This window comes from Physeter macrocephalus, chromosome 7, assembly GCF_002837175.3.
Source record: "Physeter macrocephalus isolate SW-GA chromosome 7, ASM283717v5, whole genome shotgun sequence".
Classification (NCBI taxonomy): Eukaryota; Metazoa; Chordata; class Mammalia; order Artiodactyla; family Physeteridae; genus Physeter; species Physeter macrocephalus.
In genome coordinates, this window is record NC_041220.1 from 67,261,334 (window position 1) to 67,287,716 (window position 26,383).

General features: G+C 43.3%; 1 protein-coding gene across 20 annotated transcripts in view; it reads left to right on the forward strand.

Moving 5' to 3' along the window:
• The window catches only part of SHROOM3 (shroom family member 3), a 121,379-nt gene that overhangs the window by 50,892 nt on the left and 44,104 nt on the right, over positions 1 to 26,383 (forward strand). For 19 of the 20 annotated variants that reach the window (XR_008617823.1, XR_008617820.1, XR_008617826.1 and 16 more), the window contains exons 2-3: positions 6,184 to 6,315; positions 22,055 to 22,186. Coding sequence is in view for 9 of the 20 variants with exons in the window: in XM_055086034.1 (XP_054942009.1) it covers positions 22,128 to 22,186 (59 nt within the window). In the remaining 11 variants the exon portion in view is untranslated. Of the gene's footprint in view, positions 1 to 6,183; positions 6,316 to 22,054; positions 22,187 to 26,383 lie in introns of those variants that run through there. The other variant, XM_024115421.3, reaches the window with a different exon arrangement.

The window sequence follows — 26,383 nt, forward strand, 5'->3', positions numbered from 1 at the left end:
GCACGAACCCGTGTCCCCTGCATCGGCAGGCGGACTCTCAACCACTGCGCCACCAGGGAAGCCCGTAAGTTTCCTTTCTATTGGTAAGAAGTGAACACTGCCAGGCACTGTTCTAAGTGCGTTACACATATTAATTCATTCAAGCCTCACAACTGTCCTTTGGTGCAGGTGTTAAGATTATCCTTACTTTATAGAGGAGGAAACTGAGACACAAGAGGTTGAGTGACCTGCCCAAAGTCAAACACCTACTAGGCGACAGAGCCAGAATAGAAACCTAAGCATCTGGGTGCGGAATCTACATTGTTCATTCAAGTTACAGCCTGCTACTCACTAGAGTTGATTTAAGATCAGACTCTGTTTACGGCTAGGGCCAGATGTTCCAGTGGTAAAGGTATCACCAGTTTAATATAAGCCCTTGCATGAGGGCCCTTGGTTTTCTTATGCACTTGCCCTGGGCTAGCTATGTCATAGGGCCCAGTGGGTGGAGGGACTGAAGTCAAAAGTAAATCCAGAGCAGATTAAATATTTAATAGGTAGGTTAAAAGATCTGGCTAATCATTTGGCTTTTTCCCTACCCACCCTTTTCCAGTCTCCGTACAAGGCTGGCACAGAGGTCACGGGCTTAAGATCTGGAGATAGTTAGGCTTGTGGTTTCAGAAAGTGTCAGAAATATGCTGACTGTCCATGGTATAAATTGTACCCTTGATCCATTTGGGAGGTTTCAGGGGAAATCAAGTGAGAAAAAGCATCAGCAAGAGGAGCAGGAGGTAGAAACAGACACAGGGCCGAGACATACAAAGCACATCTATGCATGGCTGAAGGGTTATGTATGGCCCCCTGTAATAACCACGCTGCCAAACCAAGGTGGGTGAGCAGAAAGAAGAGGTTTTTGAGGACAAGTAAAAGGCATGCCTATCATGGAATGCACTGGAGAGGATACGGGCCTGAGAGAGGGCAGTGTGAACAGCTTCCTAGATGGTAAATAATGATTTAAAAAACAAGAAAGGAGAGTAATGAAGGGACAGTGACCCAAAAGGTTAAGTCTAAATACATAGGTACCAAAAGGCCAGCAATAGAAACAAGGGGCTTTTAAAGAAAGGGCAATTCATTGAGAATGTCTGTGAAACCTTTGATAAATGCCCAGTCACCAGCAAACGAAGGACAGCTACGTTCGGCTAAGAACACAGATCTGAACCTAAGGACATCAGTTCTTAAAATCTTCCTCTGCACACTGAAGAAGCCGAGAATCCAGGCCCTCTCCGCCTCCCAGAGACTGAAAGGAAGAGTGCTGGGGAGCCTGAGGTGATGATACAGGAGGCCTGCCAACACGATGCGGAGATGATGGTGGGACCGGTTTCCTGCGTGATGGACCCAGAGTGGCGCAAAGAGAAAATAGAAACCTAGGAAACCACGAAGGCGACTTTTCATGAAGCAGATTATGAAAACGAATACACGCCAGCACCCAGCCTAAATCCGAAGGAATTTCTCCAGAGGGCTCTGAGGACAACCTACCCCTGTATAAATGCGCTCTGTCCGCTTAATCTCAGAAGGCATTCTGGCTGCTTCGAAACATAAGGCAGCAAAACTGCTCTGAGCTGCACCAGCCGTTTGTCGAAGGGCTTGGCCAGTGGTCCCCCAGCACTGCTCTCTACTCCACGAAAGCAGCTGTTGATGACAGGGACAAAGAGTTAGAGCCGAATTCTACTTTCACAGAGAAATCAACTCACAACCTATGTAGAAAGTGACTACAAGAAAAGAGATCCCTAACCTTCCCCAAAACATGTATTGTAAACAATTTAATGCCTTTAACAGTTGAAGGGCATAGAGCTCCACCCTGGATGCATTACACAATTATTTCCTTTACAATCAACTATGATTCATTCTATAAATCTGTGTTGTGTGCCTCCCATGACCCACCCACTGTCTCAGGCCCTGGGTATGTAGTGGTTTAAAAGGACAAAACTGAAGAAAAGTCACCCATGGGCCCTGACCTCGTTGCACTTATTGTCCAGTACATACCGTGTGCAAATGAACATTTACATGCGGCTCCAAGTGCAACCAAGGGAAAGACCAGGTGCCGGGAAGAGACTGTTTGAGGTAGATGAAGCCATCTCTGAGGAGGTGATGTTCCACCCGGGACCGGAAGGCTGAGGAGGAGCCAGCCAAGCGGAGAATCGGGAGGAAGACTGTTCCAGGTGGGGGAAACCTCATGTGTGAAGTGGAGAGCTTGGCAGGCTTGGGGAGCCCAGGCCAGGCCAGTGAGGACAGGGCGAATGAGGGGGGAGATGTTAAAGGGTGGGCAGGAGCCAGGTCACTCGAGACCTCACAGCCAAGTTAAGGAACTTGGATTTCCTCCAGAGTGCATGGGGAAGCTACACAAGTTTTATCACTAGAGATGACATAATCCACTTACTTTTTTTAAAGGTAGTGCCGCCTGCTGGGTAGGTGCTGGGTTGGTGGGGACAGGAATGGATGTGGCTGTCAAGGGAGCTGTTCCTGGATAAAACACAACCAAAAGGACGAAACTGCTGATTCTGAGAACCAGGCCCTTCCTAAGGTTGTAACGGTCCGTGCTAAGGAGATAGGAGCCCCATCCCTGCCCATCCCCATTTAAACGCAGTGGAAACCAGGAGCGCAAGGGATCTGGAGAGACCACGATATCGGGCCCGGCCCAGCTCTGGATGTCTTTCTCTCCAGCTCCCCTGGACCCTCCCCAGTGTTCCTGGTGCTCAAGACAGCTGCAGGAACAGGACGATCCAGAATTTTTTCTTCAGTATTGGCTGAAACTCAGTTCAGAGAGCAGTTCAGGACTGTATTAAAATACCAAATAGTAAAGCAGTCTGTATATGTTCATGAATTATGAATAGTGAGGGCTGGGAATATGAATGTACTCATCATAGAAAGTAGAAATACATAGGTGGTTGGCGTGGATCTTTTGTTTCTTAACTATGTGGCAAAGAAAGATGATACTGGGATAGTGGATCACAGTCTTTTTTTAAAAAAATTTTTATTTATTTATTTATTTCTGGCTGTGTTGGGTCTTCGTTTCTGTGCGAGGGCTTTCTCTAGTTGCGGCAAGCGGGGGCCTCTCACCGTCATGGCTTCTCGTTGCGGAGCACGGGCTCTAGGTGTGCGGGCTTTCGTAGTTGTGGCTCGCGGGCTCTAGAGCGCAGGCTCAGTAGTTGTGGCGCATGGGCTTGGCTGCTCCGCGGCATGTGGGATCTTCTCAGACCAGGGCTCGAACCTGTGTCCCCTGCGCTGGCAGGCAGATTCTCAACCACTGCGCCACCAGGGAAGCCCCACAGTCTTTTTTTTAGCCCCTGTTAAATCTTCTCAAGTCAGCTCGGATTCCTGTTTCCTCACTCATAGTTTGTGATACTGAGACTGGAGAACAGCAAGAAAGAATATTAAAAAGAGCCTTCAAAAACATCTCATCAGTTTTGCCAACAAGAGGATTCACTATGGAATTTCTTTTCATTAGAACATGTGAGTTTAAAAATGTGTATTTGTTGTCCAGGTTATTCCAGAAAGAGGTGATTCCAGAAAAGGAGTGCTCTGGGTGCTGGTGATTCTTCCTGCACTCCTTCCAACCTGTTTCCTCCTTGGTGTTGTGCATCCAGACAGCTCACTCAGGAGCCAGCCCATCCAGGGTCGGGGGAGGTGAAGATTAGCAGGGAGGCTGTGCTGTGACTTAGCCTGGGGGCTGCCATCAGCAACAGTCAACCCCAACCCTGGTTTTACGAACCCTCGCACCCAGTTGTTAACGTCAGCTGGTCCCCTGGAGGGCATTGCTGTGGTGCTCATCTCTGCTAGGGTTGAAAAGGATCATGCACTGAAAATCCTTTAAAAGATAAGACAGTCTCATGTTCTTGCTTCCACCTCCTTCCCATTTGCCAGCTCTTCCTGCCAGCCCTTCACTCCAACAGCTTTCACCCTGGACTCTCCGTCCCTTGGTGCCTCCCAGAGAGGGGGGAGGGGGTAAGGAAAGAGAAAAGGGCTCAGCCACTGTGCAGAAAGGACAGAGCCAGCAGTTGTGGTTTAGGCAAAAAAAAAAAAAAAAAAAAATGAGGAAGTTATTAAATGCCACAATGTTTTTTTGAAAGCTCAGGCCTGGTCTTTATTGTTTTTCCCCAGCAGACAACGTCAGGGTCTAGAGGAGAGCTGGAAAGGCAAGCTTGCTGTCGGAATGGATTCTACCAATGGGTGGTCTTGGATGTGCTGTGTATGTTTGTGTCATCTTTATGTTCATGTGATGATGAGATACCTCTGAGTATACTTTCCACCTCAGCTTAAGCCAGATGGCTATTGGGGTTGGTGCCACTGAGGGTTGTAGAAATCCTAATTGGAGACCACGTGATGAATTCTGCAAAAGGCTCTGACATGCTAACTCTGGACAAAACTCTTTGCTGTTATTTCCAGCATAAATTAGGTCTTTTTAATTGTGTCTATTTTACATGACATCTTAGCCAGCATAAATTAGGTCTTTTTAATTGTGTCTATTTTACATGACATCTTAGCTGAAAGGAGCTCTAAAATGAAGGTACTGTTGAAGACAGTAATGAAAATGATTCGTTAATTAAGCACATACCCCATGTGTAGGCAACTGTGCTAGACAGCTAATAGACATTATCTAGAAACTTTATAGCAACTCTGCAGGATACATATAATAACAGGAGCTGATTTGCTGAGGGCCAAATACGTACCAGACTCTATCCTAAGTGCTTTATCTGAATTAGTTTATTTAAGTTTCTCAACAACCCTATGAAAGCCATTGGTCCTTTGCACCCATTTCAGAGACGAGAGAACAGGCATAGAGAGGACAAGGTACCGAGCTGGTCAGAGGGTGAGGCCAGGACTCTTGACTCAGCAGCAGACTCCAGGGCCAGGCTCCTACATTGTGTGCTCTGCCTCTTATTCTCACATTCCTGAAAAGGAGCCTGAGGCTCAGTGTTTACATTCCCAATGTCATTCAGCTCACAAGTGACAGAACCTCAACCGCGTCTTCAGACTTCAAGTCTAGGGGAATATTGAATATATTCAAAGCCAGGAATCTTAAATTTGGTGAGAATAGTAATGTAACAAAGGAGGTAATGATGCTTAGATAAAACTAAAAATGAAAACTTTAGCTTAGAAGTAGAAACTCCCGGCTGAGTGCCTGGTCATCTCCCTCCCTGTCCTGAAATACAAAGAGATCAACACCATTCATAATCCCACCTCGTCTCAGCCAAGGCCTATGCAGAGGAGAAACAGCAGGCATTTGCACCTTCTCCAGATGCCTGCTTACAGGACGTGGTGCAGGGGCTACCAGTTGGCTCTCAAAGACAGACATGAAAACACACCACTGGTACCCAGTGTGGGAAACCCTCCTCAGAACCTGATGCAGGGGACAGACAGTCTGATCAAGAGGAGGCCTTGAAGGTGCAGTCAGGGTGATTGGAAATTCAGGAGCCAAGACTCTCTTCCGGAGAAGAAATACATCTGTTCCCATGGTGGGACGCCTTGGGCACTCGGGGCTTAACATTTTTCTCTGCTTGCCTGGGAGTATGGAGGGAAAGAGCTATGGGAATGGTGTTAGGGACTGGGCGGGGCCGGGTGGGGTGGGGGCGTTAAATGGACGCACAGAAGGCTTGCCTGCAGCACAGTGGAATCTAAACAATCTGAACTAGCTTGGCCTCAAGAGTTGGCATGTGCCCCTGAGCTGCCACCCACTGAACAGAGCGAGGGCTGCTGCACTGGAGGGTAGCTCTCCTTCCAGCGAAACCGAGACAGGAGGCCACGGGGACTTGTCTCAGGGAACCACCTTCTTGGACAGTTTGCTTCAGTGAGGCCAGTTTTTCACTTACTTACCAATGGCTGCTGAGTTATAGGAGGGTTCATCTTCATAACAGTCACTATATATTTCTTTCCCCCTTGGCTGGAAAAAGCTGGTATTCTAAGATTGGGAAGTGCACCTTATTGCTTCACAGAAACACAGATAGGAGAGGATGAAGACCCCCAGGAGCGCATTTGCCTTCCTTCGGGCAGAGCGCGTAGGTGGGTGCAGGCTTAGACCTCTACGCTCAGCTGTGCTGCTCTCCTCTAACCCCAGGGTTAATCCTCATGCATTTTCCAGGTCGGATTCATTCGTGCCCCCTGCCCATGAACACCATCATGCTCAACTTCCTGTTTTCCTATTTTTGCCAGAGATGCGTGTGCAGACCCGGACCCTGCAGATACAGGCACCCCTGAGTCCTTTGGCCCAGAGCACCTGACCTCTGACCCCCAGCACAGGAAAGCAGCATGGTCAGGAGGGGTTAAACTTCGGCTGAAGCACAGGTAAGAGGCACGGAGGGCTGCGCTGAGCGGTTCGGAAGAGAGAATTGGGGGCAAGTCTGGTCGAGAACACAGATGAGTGAGAGAGCTTAGGAGGGCCCGGACGAGGGGGTCAGATGGATAACCACCTAATGACAGTTTTCAAACTAGGTTCTGAAGAAGCATCAAGTTCCTGGGAGGTAACCTGGGGGTCCCTCAACTCATTGGATGCAAATATTTTTTAAAAAATACATTGACAACTGTATTTAAAGCTATAATTAAAACCACTAAAAGAGATACACCAACATCTTACACTTTGGAAATGACTAATGCGTTACATTGTACAACAAGATTGATTCATCTCCGAACTGATATTCACTGAACACGTCTTATCTCTAGTTGAGGAATGTCCTGAGATTACAAAGTTGGTCTAATAAAAATCTGCAGCTACTTATCTGTGCTTTCTATGTGCTAGGGCTCATCCAATTCTCACACCAGTGCTGTGAGGGTGGCACTAGTGTAAAGGCATCTCATTAGGAGGCCGTGGATTCAAATCCAGGCAGTTTGAGGTATTCAGCACTTAGCACAGAGCCCGCTGGTGGGGAACAAGAAATAAATGTCAGGTGAAGTAAACATTAGGTGGTGGTATAATGATGTTCTGGTATCATTCTCATGATGCCTTTCATCACTGTCACGTAAGTCTGTGTGCCAGCATGAAAGGCAGTATAATATAGTGAGTAAGATGGGGGGGGGGAGGTCTGCAGAATCAGCCTACCTAGAATTCAAATCTTGATTCTGCCACTTAATAGATAACTGCAGGCAAGTTATTTAAACTTTGTTTCCAATCTATAAAATGAGTTTAATAACTAATCTACCCCCAAAGAGTTGCTGAAAGGATTTAAAATGCTAATATACATAAAACACTTAGAGTGGCACCTAGCCCATCATAAGCGCTCAGTAGATGTTGGCTATCATCGTTGTCAATTATCCTGATTTCAGTTTGGGGGGCGTGGCTCTTTCATGTAGACACGTGGGCTTGGATTAGAAATAAATAAACATTGTAAACTTAGATTTATGCAATTACCCATGTTTATGGATATGCAAATATACATTAAAGTATTTGTTATATTTCCTATAATCCAACAACACTTGTATATGGTGTCTACATTAAGATTCTTTGTGAGGTTTTCTTTGAAAAAAGGATTCAAAAGAAGTTTGAACATACCAGTTGAGGACAGGCTGGGATTTGCAGAAGGCTCCATCTATAAGAGAAGCAGGGCTTCCCTGGTGGCGCAGCGGTTGAGAGTCCACCTGCCGATGCAGGGGACGCGGGTTCGTGCCCCGGTCCGGGGGGATCCCACATGCCGCGGAGCGGCTGGGTCCATGAGCCATGGCCGCTGAGCCTGCGCGTCCGGAGCCTGTGCCCCGCAACGGGAGGGGCCACAGCAGTGAGAAGCCCGCGTACCGAAAAAAAAAAAAAAAAAAAAAAAAAAAGAAGCAGCTGGCAAAAGGTTGCTCCAGGGACAGCCTGAAGAAGAAGGATCCCCAAGGTTACTGCTCTTCCTTTCAGCCTCCTAGGATCTTCAGAATGTAGAGGATCAGAGCCTTTTATTTAACAAGACTCCACTGAGGTGTGTAGGTTAATGTAGCATCAGTGCCAAAGTACTTTAGGCCAGAAAGTCGTAGTTAGGAAGTTATTGCCTTGGCCTGGGTGGACAATGATCGAGACTTGAACTTAGCAAGTGGTGATGGGACAAGAGATGAGACAGATTTGGTTTGAATTTAGGAGACAGATCAAGAGCAGGTGAGGGTGGGAGAAGAGAGATTAAAGAGTGTGACTGCTAAGTTTCAGCCATGGGGCACTGGGGTAATTGTGGGACCATTCTCCAGAAGGCAGGGAGAGCTGAGACTAGGTGGGGCTAAGAGCGTGAAGAGTGGAATCACACAGACCTGGGTTTGAGCTTGAAACAACTGAAATATTTCATAAAACAATCCTTAACAGTTGGATGAAACAAATGAACCTCAATCTATGTCCAGTTGGCATCCAAACCATGCAGAGATTGTCGTTATAACCATGACACGATTATCTTTAAAACAAGCTGGGGTTGCCCTCATCAGCGTGGTCAAAACTGGCTCATGATGCTGTGTCTGTATGAAGGGAGACTGTAAGGGAGCACGTAGGCAAGCAATTTCCTTTTGAAAAAGTCATGACCTGGATGTTGCGTACATCACGCCCGCTCATGTCCTATTGGCTGGAATTTTTACTCTACTCATACTCTAAGAATTTTACTTGTGTGTGTCTTGTCTCCACAAGTATATCATAAGCCCCTACAATAGTCCACCTCACAACTCTTCCCTATTCTCTGAGGTCTCTGCAACCCAAGTTTTACTGATGTTGGACTAAACTTGGAAATTGGTGTGGTTCTCATCCAATTTATTCAGATCCCAAATCCTGCCCGTTTTGTTTTTTACTTTTTATTTTGAAATAATTTTAGACTCACAGGAAAGCCGTGAAAATAGTACAGAGATTTCCCATCCATCCATCACCCACCTTTCTCTAATGTTAACATCTTTGAAAACCATAGTGTAAATATTAAAACTAAGAAATTAGCATTGGTGTAATACTATCAACTACAGACTATAAGGCTTTATAGACTTTATTCAGATTTCACCTCCCCCACCCCGGCCCCGCTAATGTCCTTTTTCCATTCCAGAATCCTACATTGTATTTAATTGTCATGTTTCCTTAGTCATCTCTAATCAGTGATACTTCCTCAGTCTTCCCTTGTCTTTTATGACCTTGACACTTTTGAAGAGTATGGGCCAGTTATTTTGTTGAATGCCTTCTATTTCGGTTTGTCTGATATTATCTCATGGTTGGATTGAGGTTGAGCATTTTTGGCAAGAATACCACAGAAGTGATGTGTTCTTCTTAGTGTGTCCTCTCCCGGGTTACATGGTGTCAATGCTTTACTACTGGTGATGTTAACCTTGATTACCTGGTTAAGGTGAAGTTGCCAGGTTTCCTCACTGTAAAGTTATTGTTTTTCTCCTTGTAAACGAATACATATCTTGGCGGGGAGTTAGCTTTGAGGCTATACAAATATTCTGTTCTTCCTCAAACTTTCTCCCACTGATTTTAGCATCTGTCAACGGATATTGTCTGTGACGATTATTACCGTAATGTTCTAAAGGTGAGTCTGTATTTCCTTCATTCCTTCCACATTTATTAGTTGGGAGTCTTCTGTAAGGAAGAGCTGTCTCTTTCCTCCACTTATTTATTTATCCAACTATTTATATCAGTAAGGACTCCTTCCTATTATTCTGTGGGTTATAATCCAATACTGTTATTTATTTTATTGCTCAAATCGTTCCAGCTTTGACCACTGAGAATTCTTTCAAGCTGGCTGTGGTCTAAGTCCTGTTTTGAAACATGGGAAGGGGTGAGGTGCTGATGTCTTTAGACAGAGCAGACATGATGTGCTTATCATCTTAGGAGTCTCACAGGTGTTGAGGTGGAAGGTTAGTAGAGGGCACTGAGCAAGTCTAATTCATGACAGGTCACAGAAGCCTACACCGAAATTGAAGTTGAAAAGGGCTGAGATCACCTCATGAGCCAATTCCAAGTCCAATGGGTCATGGGTATGTGTAGCTCCTTTTTCATGGAGAAAATAGCCAGAAAGGACTTTCTCACTTATAAAGAAAAAGGAAAGAGCAAAAGGAAGAAACTCCCCTCCACCCTCACTCCAGGTATATACAGAGACCAGCCAAACCACCAAGGTAAAGAGAGAGAGATGCTCTTAGTGGTCCAGGGCTTAATATTCACACACATCCAATCCCACCTTTCCTTTTTTGCTTGGATCCCTGAGTTCTCTCTTGTCTGACTTGTCAATAGGAGTCCTATGATCTAACTTATCTCAGCAGAACTTCTCCCTAAAATCTGTCAAGCCTCAGGCTAGGGTAGTTCAATGAGTTAGTTCAAGAGACAAAATGTTCCAGCTTAAAACTCAAGATTTTCCAAGCCAGTGCTCTCCTCCATGAACTTCCTGTCCCTTCCTCATCCTCTACCACCAGTCACCACCATCATTATAATGACCATCTCATCTAATCAGTAAGCACTTACCATACATGGTGATATGTGCTCTGTAAAGCAAATTGAGATGAATGGGTCATAGAAGCTCAGGCTTTGACTCTTCATTCATCCTTATTTGGGCAGCAAGGTTAGCAGCTGGCGCTTGCACTTCCATTGGCAGTGAGTTCTGTCCCCGTCCTCCTGACTTAGTGAGCTCAGGACAGTGTGTCTCAGGAAGCCTCAGTGGATGTTGGTGCAGGACCTCTTTCAGTAGCCTCCCAAGGGTGGGAAGCTTAAAGCAATCAACACGCATTTTTGCAGACAGCGGCATTTTTGCACGTGGAGGAGGGTGCAGGTTTAGCAGAGAAGATCAATTAAAAAGGAAACTTCCTGATGGCAGTTTGATGCATTTTATCAGCAGATGATTTTCCTTCCTTCCCTCCTCCTCCTGCCCACAGAGTAGAATTCTGGCATTCCCAAGCTGTGTGCTATTGTCTAAGATGCTGGTTCTTCTCAGGGAAAGTTACTAAGGGTCACGTTCTCTTCTTCCCTCTTAGAGAGCAGGAATTGAATTTTAATTGGCAATCTACAGAGGTGGCTGGGAATGAGTCCCTCCCACTTGCACGGAGCTTAGTGAGTTCCAGGCGGTTCAGGCTGTCTGATGGGAGTCGCGTGGAATCGTTGAGAAGCCTTTGCAGCCCAGGGAGGAGCAGAAAGAACAGTTAACAGGGTGAAATGGCTTTTTATCCCACTCCTGAATCTGACATGCAGTTGGCCAGAGGGTTGTTATCTAGGATGCTTCTCTTTGCCGCAAGGTAAGCCCACTATTATGTCAGAATGAGATTTCGAATCTTGCATTGCAGGATTCTCAACTGATAAGCCTTTCACAGGTATCTTTCTGATGTTGTGCTATATCTATTTATAAAGAAAAATTAATAACCAACCACATATTAAATTTAAGCCCATTTCTCTAAATCGTCATGAAAATTCTCATTATTTGAGCACCTCGGGTAATTCAGTGTACTATTAATATTTCTGTGTGGGAATTTTCAATCATTTTCTCTCCTATATATACAGTCACCATATTTCTTATGATGTACGTATTTAGGGTGGCTTTGTATCTCGTTCAGATTAGCAGTTGCTTTTTGTTGTGTACTTCATGGTTTTTCTTCCCCATTTCCCCAGGGAATTTCAAACAATTTCTTTTTCTCACAAGGAATGGCTACTTATCTATGTACTAGTAGCCAAGTTCTCTATTCTCATTGCCAACGTTTGTATAAAGAAAAGGAACCTGCAAATGTAGTCTCAATATTAAAGAAAAGGTGTGGTCTTCTCATTTAACTTTGAGTTTACATGAAAAGAAGTGTGTATTGAGATTGCTGGGTGTACAGTATTTACCTCCATCACAATTGAAGGTTTAAATACTTGATTATCTTTTCCCTTATTCACAATAATTTGAATTCAGCTTTTATCCTTATACAATCTTTGATTTGAAATTTTTGTTCAGAGCTATGCTGAACGTCAATGTTTGCATCCCTATATGCTTTTACTTAAAAGGAAATATGATATGGCAAAGAACAGGTGGCTGCACCAGTAGTGGTAATGTTCTGGATCTCCAGGTGACTGGAATATCTATTTTATTATTACGGGCATTCATTTTGTTATTATACCATGTAAAAGGTAAAAAAGAAAATATGAACTGCTTAGATTATAAAACACATATCTAAAGAGAGGCATCCAGGGCTGGTTTTTCAAGTTTAATTTGGCATCCTTTCACTTGAAGGCGAATAAGAGAGAGCGTTCTTCTGAGTTTTATTATTTTCTCCCCAACAGTGTCAGGTTATGTGCGAATGGTGGTGGTGGTTAAACTCCTCCTTGTTGTGAAATTTATTATGGAAATGCTGGCAGGTAGGAACTGAGGGGCTGGGGCAAATGTTCATAAAGTTTTCATCCACTTTGCCTTAAAACCTTCACTATTCTTTTCATTCGGGTCTTTTCTGGCATGATTTTAAAATATGGATTCTTCTTTTGACCATTGTTTAAGGTCCCTATCTAAAATTAATACTTTCTGTCCTTTCTTTTGTTTTTTTTTTTTTGTTGTTGTTGCCTTTAATTTCTCATTTGCAGCCTATTCCTCTAAATGAGGAGAAAGTGAAATAGAGAAGAGAAAAACACGATACAATGCATGACTTACTCCAAAAGAGAATTCAGTGTCTTTAGCATCTTTAGAAGTTTGGGGAGCATTGATTTGTTTTTGTTGAATGGGGTGGTGTTTAGAAAAAAAGCACTACCGAAAGGTAAGGCTTCGGCCTCACACACAAAAACTTTTCGTTACTGTTTTGGCAAATGAAATTTAACTTATACTTTAGCATTGCATAAAAGTTAATTAGCTTGATTTTGAAATATCTTGGTTGGTATGTGGTGTAAAGGGTATCCTTTAAACCCTCAAAGGACAACCTTCTGTGGGATTACACACGGAGGAGGAGGGTGTCCAGCTGTAGTGGTGGGTACCCTGCCCCTCCTGCCCTCAGCCCTGCAGTCCCCTGGGTGGAGGGGAAGAGCCCTAAGCACCTTCATTGTGTCCTGCTGAGCTGTTCCCCATTTGCCCAACAGGGGTCCTCTGGGAGAGCCTCCAAACAATTCTGGGGCACACACAGTGTTTCTAGTTCTCTGTAACTATCTCATCCTCTCTGAGATCCATGAGCATATATTTGTGGATGTCTGCATGTGTCTCTGTGTGGAAGATAAAAACAAACAGCATGAAAGTGATTTCTCTTTCAGCCCTGGCAACATATTCTATGACACAGAGAAGTAGTAGAGGAGAAAAATTTTAAATCATAATATCTGATATCTCAAGAAATCAGTAAAGCCAGTCCCTCCTTCCTTCCTCCAACAAATAAAATGCCCAGTTGCAAACGGAGAGTCGACAAGAAGAAATTGTGGATAATTAGCGCTTATGCTAGTCTGTGTATGCTATGCGATTCTATTGTAATTGAATTTGAAAGTCAAAGAAAAACAAACATGCATGCTGTTACAGAGCAAAGGTGTTATATAGTGTTCGTGTCAATTTCTGCCATGACATTTAGGCAAACGTTGAAGTGTGGGGAGGAGAGCTGACTATTCTGATTACTCTGTAGATGTCAGAGTTGAGGGGAAGAGGAAAGAAAGGGGGGCATATTGAGAAAAAAGACATTTCAACATCGTCACCCATTGGTGGCTAAGTGAAAAACACCCACCCCCATGGCTATGCCCTCTTTTTTATGGTAATAGTTCTGTGTGGTCATCAATAAAATTTAATCTTTAAAGAATGTTTCAAAATAGAGGGTGAGGAGGAGATAAACCAGTAGTGAAATGATGTTGGAGCAGGTGTGGAGGAATGGGGTAAAGTATCTTACAAGAAAAGGTTTTTTGGTGTTTTTTTTTTTTTTACCTTTTATGCAAATTTTAGATGTTAGAGTCTTACGTCGTCTGTTAGCCGACTTCACTCTTACTTGTGATTCAGTTGCCAAAGCCAAGAGTCCCCAGGGCATATTATCAGGATGTGACCTTTGAAAAGAACTTCTCTTTCCAGGCGGGACTGTGTGTTGCCATGGGGTTATATTACTTAATGCTGCATACCTTTCTACCCACTGAACCACTTTTTAAAGACACAGATGTTAGGCAATTATAAAAGCCTCAGAAATGTTTGCTTGTTAGATTTTTCTGTGAATCCAAAAAGTCAAAGTATAGCCTTGAGTAGCCCAGTAGTCATAGAAACTAGAGGTTAGGGATGCTGAAAAGGGCCAAAGGATATCTCAAAAGCAATGTCTTTACCAACCGTGTGCTAAGGGACAATTACACCTTTTTTTTTTACATTTTGGAAGATAATGGGTGTTTTCAACCCTGAAAGTTCTTGAGAGCTTGTCTGTCTCCTGTGAACATGTAGAAAACACATCTCAACATAGGGTGATTTTTTGTTTATTCCAGAGAGAGTTTCATCTGGATCTACGAATGAAACAGTGCTATGAGTACAGCCCAGTGCATCTTAACTTGGTCTTAGTTTTCAGTGGCTGTATATTTTTATCATCAGTGTTTGGGGCACATAATTTTCCTATAAACAGGAAATGCCTAAAAAGGCATTGTTGTTCGAATATGAATCATCTATTCTTCTATACTAAAGAAGGTGTAATTATCCCCCCCTAAGAATCACTTGCACAATGACATTTAATTATTCATGTTAAGTTTGTTTCCCCTTTAAAGCATGAAAGGGGCAACTTAGCAATAACTTAGCAATAACTACCAAAATTGCAAGTGCATTTTAGTTTGAGCCAGCAATTCCACTTCTAGGAATTTCTGCAGATAGGTGGACACAGACAGAAAACAGTGTGTAGACATGGTTATTCATTGAAGCATTATTTGTAATAACAAAAGACTGGAAATCAAAAAGTGGCTACAAGAAAGGGTCTGGTTGAAGAAATATGTTATATGCACACGATGGAATACCAGGCAGCTAAAAGGGCGGGGGGCGGGGGAAAGCTATGAGGAAGCTCTGTAAGTACTGATATAGAATGATCTCCAGTAGATGTTGTTAAGTTCAAAAAAGCAAGGGGTAGAACACCACATAGCTTTCCTTTTGTGAAGCGGTGAAAAGAGATTTGTTCATATTTGCCTATACTTGCATAACAAAGCACTGGAAAACATACATAAGGAATTAACCACAGAGGTTTGCTGTAGGGGGAAGAGAAATGGGTGGAGAGGGCTGGGAAGGAGAGTAAGACTTCTTAATGGCTTTGATCTTTTTAAAACTATGTGAATTAATTACCTATTCAAAACAATACCTGAAGTAAATATGGGGAAACTATTAAGATTTGATAAATTTTGGTAATGAGTACACATGAGTGTTTTTTATATTCACTTGAGTGCATTTATGTATGTTTGAAGTATTTCAAAATTTTTTAAAAGATGAGGAAAAATAGGAAAAAAAATAACAGTGATACACAAAAGAACCTTAAGAAACATGTTTTATCCCCTGCTAAGCACAAAGTGTTCAGTAATTATATCATGAAGACGCTCAACCCAAATCCATGATATGTTAATTCTGATAAACCTAATTTACATACATTGATATTAGTGTTTTTTCTTTCTTTTTTGGGGGGGAGTGGGTAAGACTAGAATCTTGTTATGATGGACTTTGTTGTCTATTACAGCATTGCGTACTAAACAAATGATGGCAGGTGGGGGTTAGTAAGTGAATTAAGAAACATGATGTTTTATTTGGTAGTGCTGGTATTGAGTGTATTTGGTATTTTTACATGTTCAACTCATGTCCAGTTGATAACTAGCATGGTTTATAAAGTTAGTGCACCCAGAAGAGCCCAAGCAAAGTCTCAGTCATAACAGCTCATCAAAGAACAGCATCAACAAAAAAATTAACTCCAACTCTTAGATTTCTTATTATCCAAGTTGTGGTTGTCACCTTCTCCATTTATCCAAAGCATACCAATGCTTCAAGGTCATCCAAAGTCCCACTCTACTACCAGGCCTTTTAGCCAACTTCAGACCCCATTCTTGATCACTGGCGGCAAGGGAGCTTTTTGGTGCTTAAACCAAGATCCTCAGGAGCTAGCATGGCCCAGTATGATCTCATGACTTTCCTACCATCTGCTTTTCATTCCCAAGGCTCTGGCTACAGTCTGTTCTGCTTCTTGAAATCCGCAAATTTATTCCTGCCTCAAGGCCTTTGTGTTTCTTTTTGGCTTGTGTGCTAAATACTCTGCCCCCAGCTCTTTGCAAGGTTGATTCCTTCTTATCATTTAGATCTGGTTGGGATGTTACTCTCTCAAAGAGGCTGTCCTTGATCCAAAGCAGGATCCTTGGTCACACTCTCACTTTACCCAGTTCTATTTCCTTCAGAGCCCTTATAACTACATGAAAATTCCCTGTTTATTTGCTTACTTGTTAATTGTCTGTCTCTCTACTCTGCCCACCTCACCTCTTTTATACTGCTCATTGCTCAGAAGTTGAGAACACAGACTCCGGGGACAGATGCCTGAGTTTAAATATCAGCTCTGCTCCTCACAACCCATGTGACTGTGGATGGGTTGCTTAGTCTCTCTTGATTACCTCATTTTGTCGTATATCATAAAGATACGGTATAAAGGTTAAGTGAGAAACTGTGTGTCAAGTGCCTGGAATGATACTTGGCACTCAGTAGGCACTCAAATATTTTTCGAGTGAATGAGTAATACTCTGATGCTCTTTAATACTTTTTCTTGCATCTGAGGCTCCCCAACAAGATTATAAACTCCTTGAGGGCATCTGTGACCTCCCAGAGCTCCAGTTGTACTTCAGCAGGGTAGAAGGCACATAGTAGGTGATCAGTGAATACTGCTCGAAAGACGTGAACTGTTTTATTGTAGATTTCTCCAAAATTTGCTTTCATTCCTGAATCTCTCTGTGTGTTAGGGCAAAATCATCTAAGAAGGACATGAGTCACTTGCTAGTTCCAGTTTCATCAGCCTACCCATCCCACGCAATTAAGCTTCCTTGTTTGTGGTTAGGAATGCAACAAAAGGGCTTTGTTTGAATTACATGCACACACAAAACTTAGTTGGCTCAATTTTAAAATTAAATCGTCCGTCTTCTGACTCTTACTGATATGCTCATGATGTAATAATACGCTTTAGGAAAATATTTCCTTATCTTCTTTAAGATCAGAGTGATCCTAAAATGTAAAAGCATGCTGTGCTCTTTAGGAATGCTTATTAAATTATTTGCATCATTGAAAAAGTCAGTAAACAGCTGTTTGACTTTTTTGGTTATCTCCAGGTACAGTGAATTATATTTTCAAGATGAGAGGCTATTTTTAAAATACTTGGCTTTTTAATAGGTAACACATGTACATAGTACCTAATTCGAAAGTTAGAAAAGGAAATACGGTGAAAAATAAGTTTTCCTCCCCAGAGGCAGTCATTGGTTCTAGTTTCTCAAGTATTCTTCCAGAAATACTCTTTACATTAATAAACGTAAGTGATTATGTATGTTTTTCCTCACATACAGCAGTATACTGTACGCACAGTTCTGTATCTTAAAATTGTCCTATAACCATATATTTTGGAGATTTGTCCATATCCATATGTATAGAACTACTCAGTTCTTTTAATGGCCACATACGTATTCCATGGTGTGGAGGTACCACACTGACTTAACTGGTCTGCTACTGATGAGTATTTAGGTTGTGTTTCAATCTTTTGACGGATATGTTATTTTAAAATTATTTTGCTGAATGTTGCCAAACTGCTCTTTATTCAGGCTGCACTGATTTACACACCCACCCTGCTCCAGCAAGGTCTGAGAGTTGGTGGGCTATATTTTGGTCATCTTTTTCATTGTTCTTTTTCCTCATTTCATCACTTAATTGTACATATTGGAAGAATCTTATAAAACAAAGATTTATCTCTGAAACCTCCCAACATATGTTCTGCATCCAAAAGAAAGGGGTATGTTTTTCAGAGCCTACTGATTTGCTTGTTTCACAAGCACCCCGTTCTTAATGTGTCGATATTACACCTGGGATGAAATCTACCCCCTACCCCAGGACAAAGAGTTAACGTCTGCAATCTTCTCCGGAGAAGCAGCTCTCCAAGTTGGGTGTCCTGTCTTGGCATTGCAAGTCTTGGGCACTTACTTTATCTTTTCTGTAAGAATTATTTCTTTATGATTTATTATTTATTAGAGGAATACTTCATTTGGTCTCCCCACCAGAATGTAAGCTCCTTAAGGGCAGAGACCATATCTTAGTTATTAAATCTTTTAAGTATCTCTAATCAGTTTCAACTCTTCAGTCCTCATCTGTCATGCCCCTTGAGCCCCATCCACCACATCCAGCCCCTCACATTTCCCTCTTTGGGCTTCCTAATGAAGATAGAGGCAAATGGGTGTGAAGTCCCTCCAGCTGCCCTCCTACCCACTCCCTTTCATATGAGAATCAACATCTTACCTCCTCCTTTCTTCTCATTTACTTCAGTGGACCTGCCTTTACTCCTACATAAGGTCGTGCCCTCCACGTGTGCTCTAGAATGCCATCCTTGCCTACTTCCTCATGAGTCTTAAGGAGCGTCAGCCTCTGCTCATCCTGTGTCTTGGGCTGTGCATGTATGCACTCCCTGTCTCATACAGATTTGCTCATACTTCTCATTATTTAAAAGAAAACAGCAAGAACAAATCCTTTTCACTCCCTGGCCCCCTCTAGCCTCCTAGCTTCCACCTTCTTTCTCCCCTTTAGAGCCAAGGTCTTGAAAGAATGATCTGCCCTTGCTGTCTCCATTTTATCTCTCATTCACCTCTTACCCCATCCTAATCAGGCCTCTGCCCCTGTCATTCCATTGCAAAGACTCATCAGTCATCAAATCCAGTGGACGTGCATCTACCCACATCACACTAACCTCTCGGTAGCAGTTGGAATGATTGACAGCTCCTCCTCCTTGTTCTCCCCCGCTAGGATGCTGTGAAACTCCCATACTCTCCTAGTTTTCCTCCTACTTCTCTGAAAGCCTCTTGGGCTCTCCCCAACCCCGTTCCACCCCCAAACTGTGATAGTTCCCCGAGGCCCATCCTTAAAGTACTTCCTTTCTGTCGCCTATGCACTCTCCCCAGGCAGCTTATCTTTTCTCAGAGGACATGTGTTTTGTGACTCCTCAATGTGTATGTGCAGCCCAGACTCCAGTCCTGTGGGCCCCACTGCTTCCTGTCCAGCACTGCAGTCCCAAAGGTCCCTCACATGGCACGCCCCAAGCGAGCCATCCACCTCCCCGCTCTGTTTGCCTCCTCCCTCCCTCCGCTCCCGCCCCGTCCTCTCATAGCTCTTACCATTCTAGTTCAGGCTACAAACGTGAAGACCGCCCTTCCTCCTTGACTATACTCTCTTCTACACCAGCCACACCCAAGTGCTCACTAGGCTGGGAATTTCTCCTCCTCAGTGGTTCTTAGACCTGTCATCCCTTTAAGTTCACTGCCCGTGCCTTAGTGCCGGGTCTTTATTATCTCTTACCCTGGCCAATACGATAGCCTCCGATCTTGTGTCTCTCAAATTTATTCTCTTTATTGGCAATATCTTCCTGAAACTCAAAGTTGAACATGGCCCTCCTTGGCTAAGGTTCTTCTGTGGCCTCCAAACCCATAGGATACTATTCACACCCTTCAGTGAGATCTGGACGCTCCTAGCTTTTCACCTTCATCTGCTGCCTTCCTCTCTCACTCATCGTCTCCTCTCCACCTACTTAAGTTGCTTGTACCGTGTCCTTCTGCATTTCCATGCATTTGTCATGCTGTTTCTTCTACCTGGATGTCCTTCCCTTCCATTTCCCGCCCCCTGCCATCTGGAGAAATCTTTCATGGTTTCATGTTTTCGGTGACTGCCTCTTCTGAGTTCACTGAGCACCTTGTACAGGTCTCGATTACGGAACCCATCTCAGTGTCTTATAGCGGTTTACTTGGCTGTCTCTTCTACTGTACTGTGAATTATTTGGGTCTAGTGATACTTTGTTCTTCTTTGGATCCCCAGTGCCAGCATAGTGGCTGCCATGTAGAAAGTCTCTATGGATGCCCTTGAATGAATGGGAAGGAAATTGAAGAAAGGTCTGGATAGCTTACATTTAAAAGGGAGCCTTGCTATTGTTTTTAAAGCACAAAGGGAAATTTTTTTTCACTTAACCTAGATGAAACAGCGTATCTCCATTGTCCTCTGCACAGCCCCCCCACCTTTTTTTTTTTGTGGTACACGGGCCTCTCATTGTTGTGGTCTCTCCTGTTGCGGAGCGCAGGCTCCGGACATGCAGGCCCAGCGGCCATGGCTCACGGACCCAGCCGCTCTGCAGCATGTGGGATCCTCCCGGACCGGGGCATGAACCCGTGTCCCCTGCATCGGCAGGCAGACTCTCAACCACTGTGCCACCAGGGAAGCCCCCCACAGCCCCCTTTTATACTTCAGAGCCTGATTCAGAACTTTCAGCAAGGTGTCCGATCCTTCATGAAGGAGGTGTACCAACTGATATTAAGCCTAGGTAGCTACATTCTGTCAATACTTCAGGGCACCTCCTCTCTTCTCTCCATTGAGATTTCAGTCTAGAAGTCCCTGAAGTTGTTGGTAAACATTATCTCACTTTTCTGCCGAAAATAACGTTCAGCCACTCTCTCTTGACTCTGACCTTCTATAGTAGTGTAATCCTCCTTACCAAATTCATCCATCCTTCAGTATTGCAGTCTGAAGAACACCCACTTTTCCCCTTTGGCTTTGTCAGTTCTTTGTGTTATAAGGGCAGGATGTTTAAAGGTGAAGTCATTGACTTGCAAAATGAGAAACTGTTTTGGAGAGCATCTTGTTGTTTATACTCCACCGATCAGAGTGTGTTAACACCAAGGTAGCTGGTAGTTTTTATGTAGTTCTTAACAAGATATTAAAATAATAGCATTTATCCAGCATCAGGATATCACAGAGAACTTCAAAATCCCCAGAAATTCCCCTGGGAGGTGGGCAGGAATTATTGCTCCCATATTTATATATGGATAAGTAGTGCAAAGAAAGACCAAGCCAACTCCATGTGCCTTAAATTAATAAAGCATAAAATGTTAACATGTAGGAAAGCTAGGTGAAGGTTATGTGGGATTTTTTCCAGCTTTATTGAGATATAATTGATATATAACACTGCAAGTTTAAGGTATAGAACATCTTGATTTGATACATTTATAAATTGCAAAATGATTACCACCACTGTATCAGATGCCGGATCCATCCAGTCACATAGTTACCATTTCTGTCTTAGTTGGTGAGAACATTTAAAATCTGTTCCTTTAGCAACATTCAAGTATGTATATGATACGGAATTAGCTATAATCACCATGCTGTACATTAGATCCCCGGAACTTGTTAATCTTTATAACTTGAAGTTTGTACCCTTTGACTAAAATCTCCCCATTTCCTCCACCCCCTCAACCCCTTATAACCACCACTCTACTCTGTTTTTCTGAGTTTGTCCTTTTTAGATGCTACATAGAAGTAAAATCATTCAGTATTTGTCTTTCTCTGTCTGGCTTATTTCACTTAGCATAATGCATCGAAGTTGTTCCAAATGGCACGATTTCCTTCTTTCCCATGGCTGAATAATATTCCATTGTATGTATATATGGCATCTTCTTTATCCATTCATCCACTGACGCTTAGGTTGTTTCTATATCTTGGCTATTGTGAGTAATGCTGCAGTGAACATGGGAGTGCAGATATATCTTTAAGATCCTGATTTCCGTTTCTTTGTATATATGCCCAGAAGTAGGATTGCTGGATCATACTGTTACTTCTATTTTTAATTTTTTTAAGGAAACTCCATACTGTTTTCCATAGTGGCTGTACCAGTTTGCACTCTCACCAACAGTGCACTAGAGTTTATGCAGAAATTCTTTAAACTAAGTTTGCAATATTTTTATGTAACTGAAATCACGTCAAAATGAAAAGGAAAATAGACATATTAATAAAGCAGAAAAAAAACCAGTGGCTACGAAGAGAAGTGAGCAGTAAGATCCGTTTTCCAGTATTTACTTGATTGTTTTCCATCTCTGAGGATACAGCCGTCTCTGCTTCCAAGTCCATAAATCTCATTGGTGAAGAGATCAGCTGAGATTGCTCCTAACTCTGGGGGTCCCTCTCCTGTGTCTCCCCAGGCGCAGTGAACCTGCGGGCCGACCTCATTCTTGGCATTCAACCAAATTTGGGGAGAACCAACCCGATGCCAGCATGATGCAGATATCTCAGGGCACAATTGGCACTCCTTGGCCCCAGAGCTACCATTCCAGGTAAGTGGCCACAGCTGAGACCCAGGGGCTTCTTACTTTCAAATGTCCTGTTCCCAGAAAAGATTGTTTTCTTATACTTACCTTGAGTATTAAGCCTCTCTACCCACTAACCTCATCCTCTTAAAACCCCTAACGTGCGTACGAGTCACCTTCATCTCCTGGGCTAGACTGGCATGAAGGGAGGACAGGATTATTTTGAACACTGACTGCTCATTTGAGATATTTATGGGGCCTGTTGATTCTCAGTCAGACATTTCTCAAGTACACGTTATAGCACTGTACTAGAAGAACTGACAGCTCCCTCCCTCAGTGCTTAATGTCCTTTCTTCAAATATGTATCTGTTTTTTTAAATTAATTTTTATTGGAGTATAGTTGCTTTACAATGTTGTGTTAGTTTCTACTGTACAGCACAGTGAATCATCTCTACGTATTACATATCCCCTTTTTTTGGGATTTCCTTCCCATTTAGGTCACCACAGAGCATTGAGTAGAGTTCCCTGTGCTCTTAAGTAGGTTCTCATTAGTAATCTATTTTATACATAGTATCAATAGTGTATATATGTCAATCCCAATCTCCCAGTTCATCCCACCCCCACCCCTTTCCCCCTTGGTATGCATATGTTTGTTCTCTATGTCTGTGTCTATTTCTGCTTTGCAGAATAAGACAAATAAGATCATCTATACCATTTTTTTAGATTCCACATATATGCATTAGTATACGGTATTTGTTTTTCTCTTTCTGACTTACTTCACTCTGTATGACAGTCTCTAAGTCCATCCACGTCTCTACAAATGACCCAATTTCGTTCCTTTTTATGGCTGACTAATATTCTACTGTATATATGTACCACATCTTCTTTATCCATTCCTCTGTATCTGATTTTTATCTGAATGATTTTATTCAGTATTTGAACTCCCCAGTTGGTTTTTCTCCTTCTGTTAAAGCCAGTTATCCAGCTTAGCTCCAATCGAAGCAGTTAACACACCGAGGACTGCTCAGTGTATACATCATCTCGTGTGGTCCTTCATATACACCCTTGAAACAGATACAGTGTTCTTAACTCCATTTTGCAGGACAGGACATTGAAGCTGGAAAGATGGCTTTGTCCAAGGTCAAACATCTGATCAGTACCCAAGTCAAGACTCAAATCCAAGCTAGGTTTCAAAGCCGTTGCATGTAATCTCCTATACTTCCTCTACACTACTTATACTAGTTATTCTTCCTCTGCTTTTCTAGTCACTCTATCAGTCAAGGTCCAGTCAGGGAAAAGCAGAGCCATCACGGGTGTTACAGGAGAAGGAATTTATTATAGTAATCAGACCTTACACAGTTGAAGGGGAATGGGGAGAAGGGAGCCAAGCCTGACCACCCACTCAGTTCTTTTTTTTTTTTTAAATGAAAGCTTCTTTATTTATTTATTTATTTATGGCTGTGTTGGGTCTTCGTTTCTGCGCGAGGGCTTTCTCCAGTTGCGGCGAGCGGGGGCCACTCTTCATCGCGGACCCACTTAGTTCTTTATATTAAAGAACTAAGTCAGGATGCTCCAACATTTACTACAGACTTGGAGCCGTGCAAATTGGAATCCATCTTCTGATCCCAGGGAGGCAGGCTCTGTCACTTACCACCACTTTTTTGGAAGTACTTGGATATAGGTTATGGTAGGGAGGTAGGAAAGTCAAGGTAATATGGGGCCCACATACAAATGAGATGCAAGTGCTTGTCTGTATCAGGGAGTGGAGGATGTTTCTGGAAGGATTACTTAACTACCAGGCAGTGGGTACGCATTTGGCGAGGACTCAGAACCCCTAACACTCATGTCTGGTCAAATCAAGGGCCAAATCCTAGAGCTCTGACTGGTGGGCATGGCTTCCAGCACGTTAGGATACCTTCCTGGTTACCCTCCTTGTTACAGACACTCCTCTCCCTTGCCCATGTCCCTCCCAATAACCCTGAAAGAATTTCTTCTCACCATCTGAGCCATGTGTGCTCCAGGAACAGAGCTGCTAGCAGTGCCCACGCCCCATGCAGGCACAGTGCTTTTGCTCTGTGGGCACAGCGGTGCTGAAGGCCTTTAGAAGGTTAGATGCAGGGGCCTCACAGTGTGAGGGCAGGACAGCACGATGGTGAGCTACTTGGGCTTTTAAGTGAGACCTCGGTTTAAATCTCCACTTCATCGCCTACTGCATGAGCTTGAGCAAATCACTTCACCTCTTTGATCTTGGTTTCCTTGTCTGTAAAATGAAATTCATAATACAGATCTCATTGGCTCGTCGTGAGGATTAAGCAAAATAACATATGCAAAACATTTAGTGTAGTTCCTGAAACACAGTGGGCACTCGGTAACTATGAAAACTAATTGTAATAATTAGGCTGAAGACTTGTCAGAGGTACAGTGAATCCTAGTAATGGACTAGGTTAATGGCATAAACCGGCACACACTTATAAAATGCAGGAGTGTATTAACAGGGTAGCCCTAAACAGTGGGGCCCTTTGGAGCCTCCTAACCGCTAGCCTTAGGAGGCCCTAAATCTGAAGTCATACTGTGACCTAAAATACAAGCTTGTCCAAAGGCAGAAATAAGACGACTGCAATCAGCGCTTAGAATAACTGCTCACAGTAACTATGGTGAGCTCCGAGAGGCCTCAGGAGAATGATGGCGTTGACATCAGAGGTGCAGTATTCTGAAGGTTCTGCTTCTCTACCTGCTGTTTCCCAACCTCCAGAGGCAGGTGGATCTTGTACTGTACCTACCAGTCTGCCCTCTAATTCAAGCTTCAGAACAGCCTCCCGCTGCGCAAAAGCTCTGTGGAGGAAGAGAGAGGGAGAAAGGGAAGCTCGGGTTACCCACCTCCTACTGCAGCCCAAAGCATCCTGTGGGCTGTTCATTCCACGCCTCGGGCTTGCAGCTCTGAGTTCTGCTCAGAGGGTCAGCCCTTGGCAGCTGTAGACGGAGAAGCTCTCCTGGCACGTTTCTGAGGAACACGGTGGCATCTAGTGGTCTGCTGGTCGGCATCCCTCGGACAGCCTTCTGACAGTTCCAGAAACCAGGAATATTACTTAGTCTCAGTCCTAAATGTGTGGATCTGCTTCTCGTTAAGAAGCAGGAGAGAGGGAGCTCTAGGGATGGGGAAGGGCAGGAGTGAGGAGACAGGGAGAGAGAAGTTCAGAGAGACTGGAGACATGTAATTTTCACTGCCTGCAAGCTGGCTTGGATCTGGAATTCCACTGAAATTGTATTTCAGCCTCTTTCTGTCAGATCCTTGTCACTGCCTTTTTGCTGTCATACAGAAATCTCACAATGGTCCTAAAGTATTAGGACTTCTAAAGTCCTATGTACTTTAGAAGAAACCTTGAAAAGTCGTGTAGTCTGGTCCCCTCCTAAGAGGCTGAAATAACAGTATCAAAATACTAAAGAACCAGTATGTGTTCATTGATTCACTCCTTCAGCAAATATGTGTGGAATACCCACTACGTCTCAGATGATTTCTGATTATTGAGGGTACAAGACTGAACAAGACATAAAAAGCCCCCAACCTGCTGTATTTGTTTCCCCAGGTGTGTTCCATGGAATAAGAATCCATTAGATACTCCTTGGGAAAAAGTTTCTAGGGTCACATAAGTTTAGAAAACACTGCTTAGTATATTTTCCTTTAAGAACATCACATGAGCAAGTTTATTAAGGACTCAGGAGTCTTGAAGGAATTACAATTATTTAAGTCATCTAGCCCAGTATTTTCCAAACATATTTGGTCACCTAAGCAATTAATATTCTGGGAGTATACTTTAGGAAATGTTTGCACACACTGTGCTTTTTGCTGTGGTTTAAGTATTTAGAAAATATTAATACTTTCCAACAGGTGATGTGATGTCAAGTAGTGGTAAGTGCCAGGAAGAAAGCAAAGCAGAGGAACAGGGAGTAAGGACAGAAGAGGTACTTTTTAGTGAGTAGCAGAAAGTCTTCTCTGATGCAGAGACTTGAATAAGGGGAAGGGACTGCGCCAGGTGAAAAGCATTCCTTTTTTGTGGAAACAGCAAGTACAAAGGCCCTGAGACCCCGACATGGGAATGTATTCCATGGGTTATTTATTTATCTATTTATCTATCTATCTATCTATTTATTTATTTATTTATGGCTGCGTTGGGTCTTTGTTGCTGCATGCGGGCTTTCTCTATTTGCGGCGAGCGGGGGCTACCG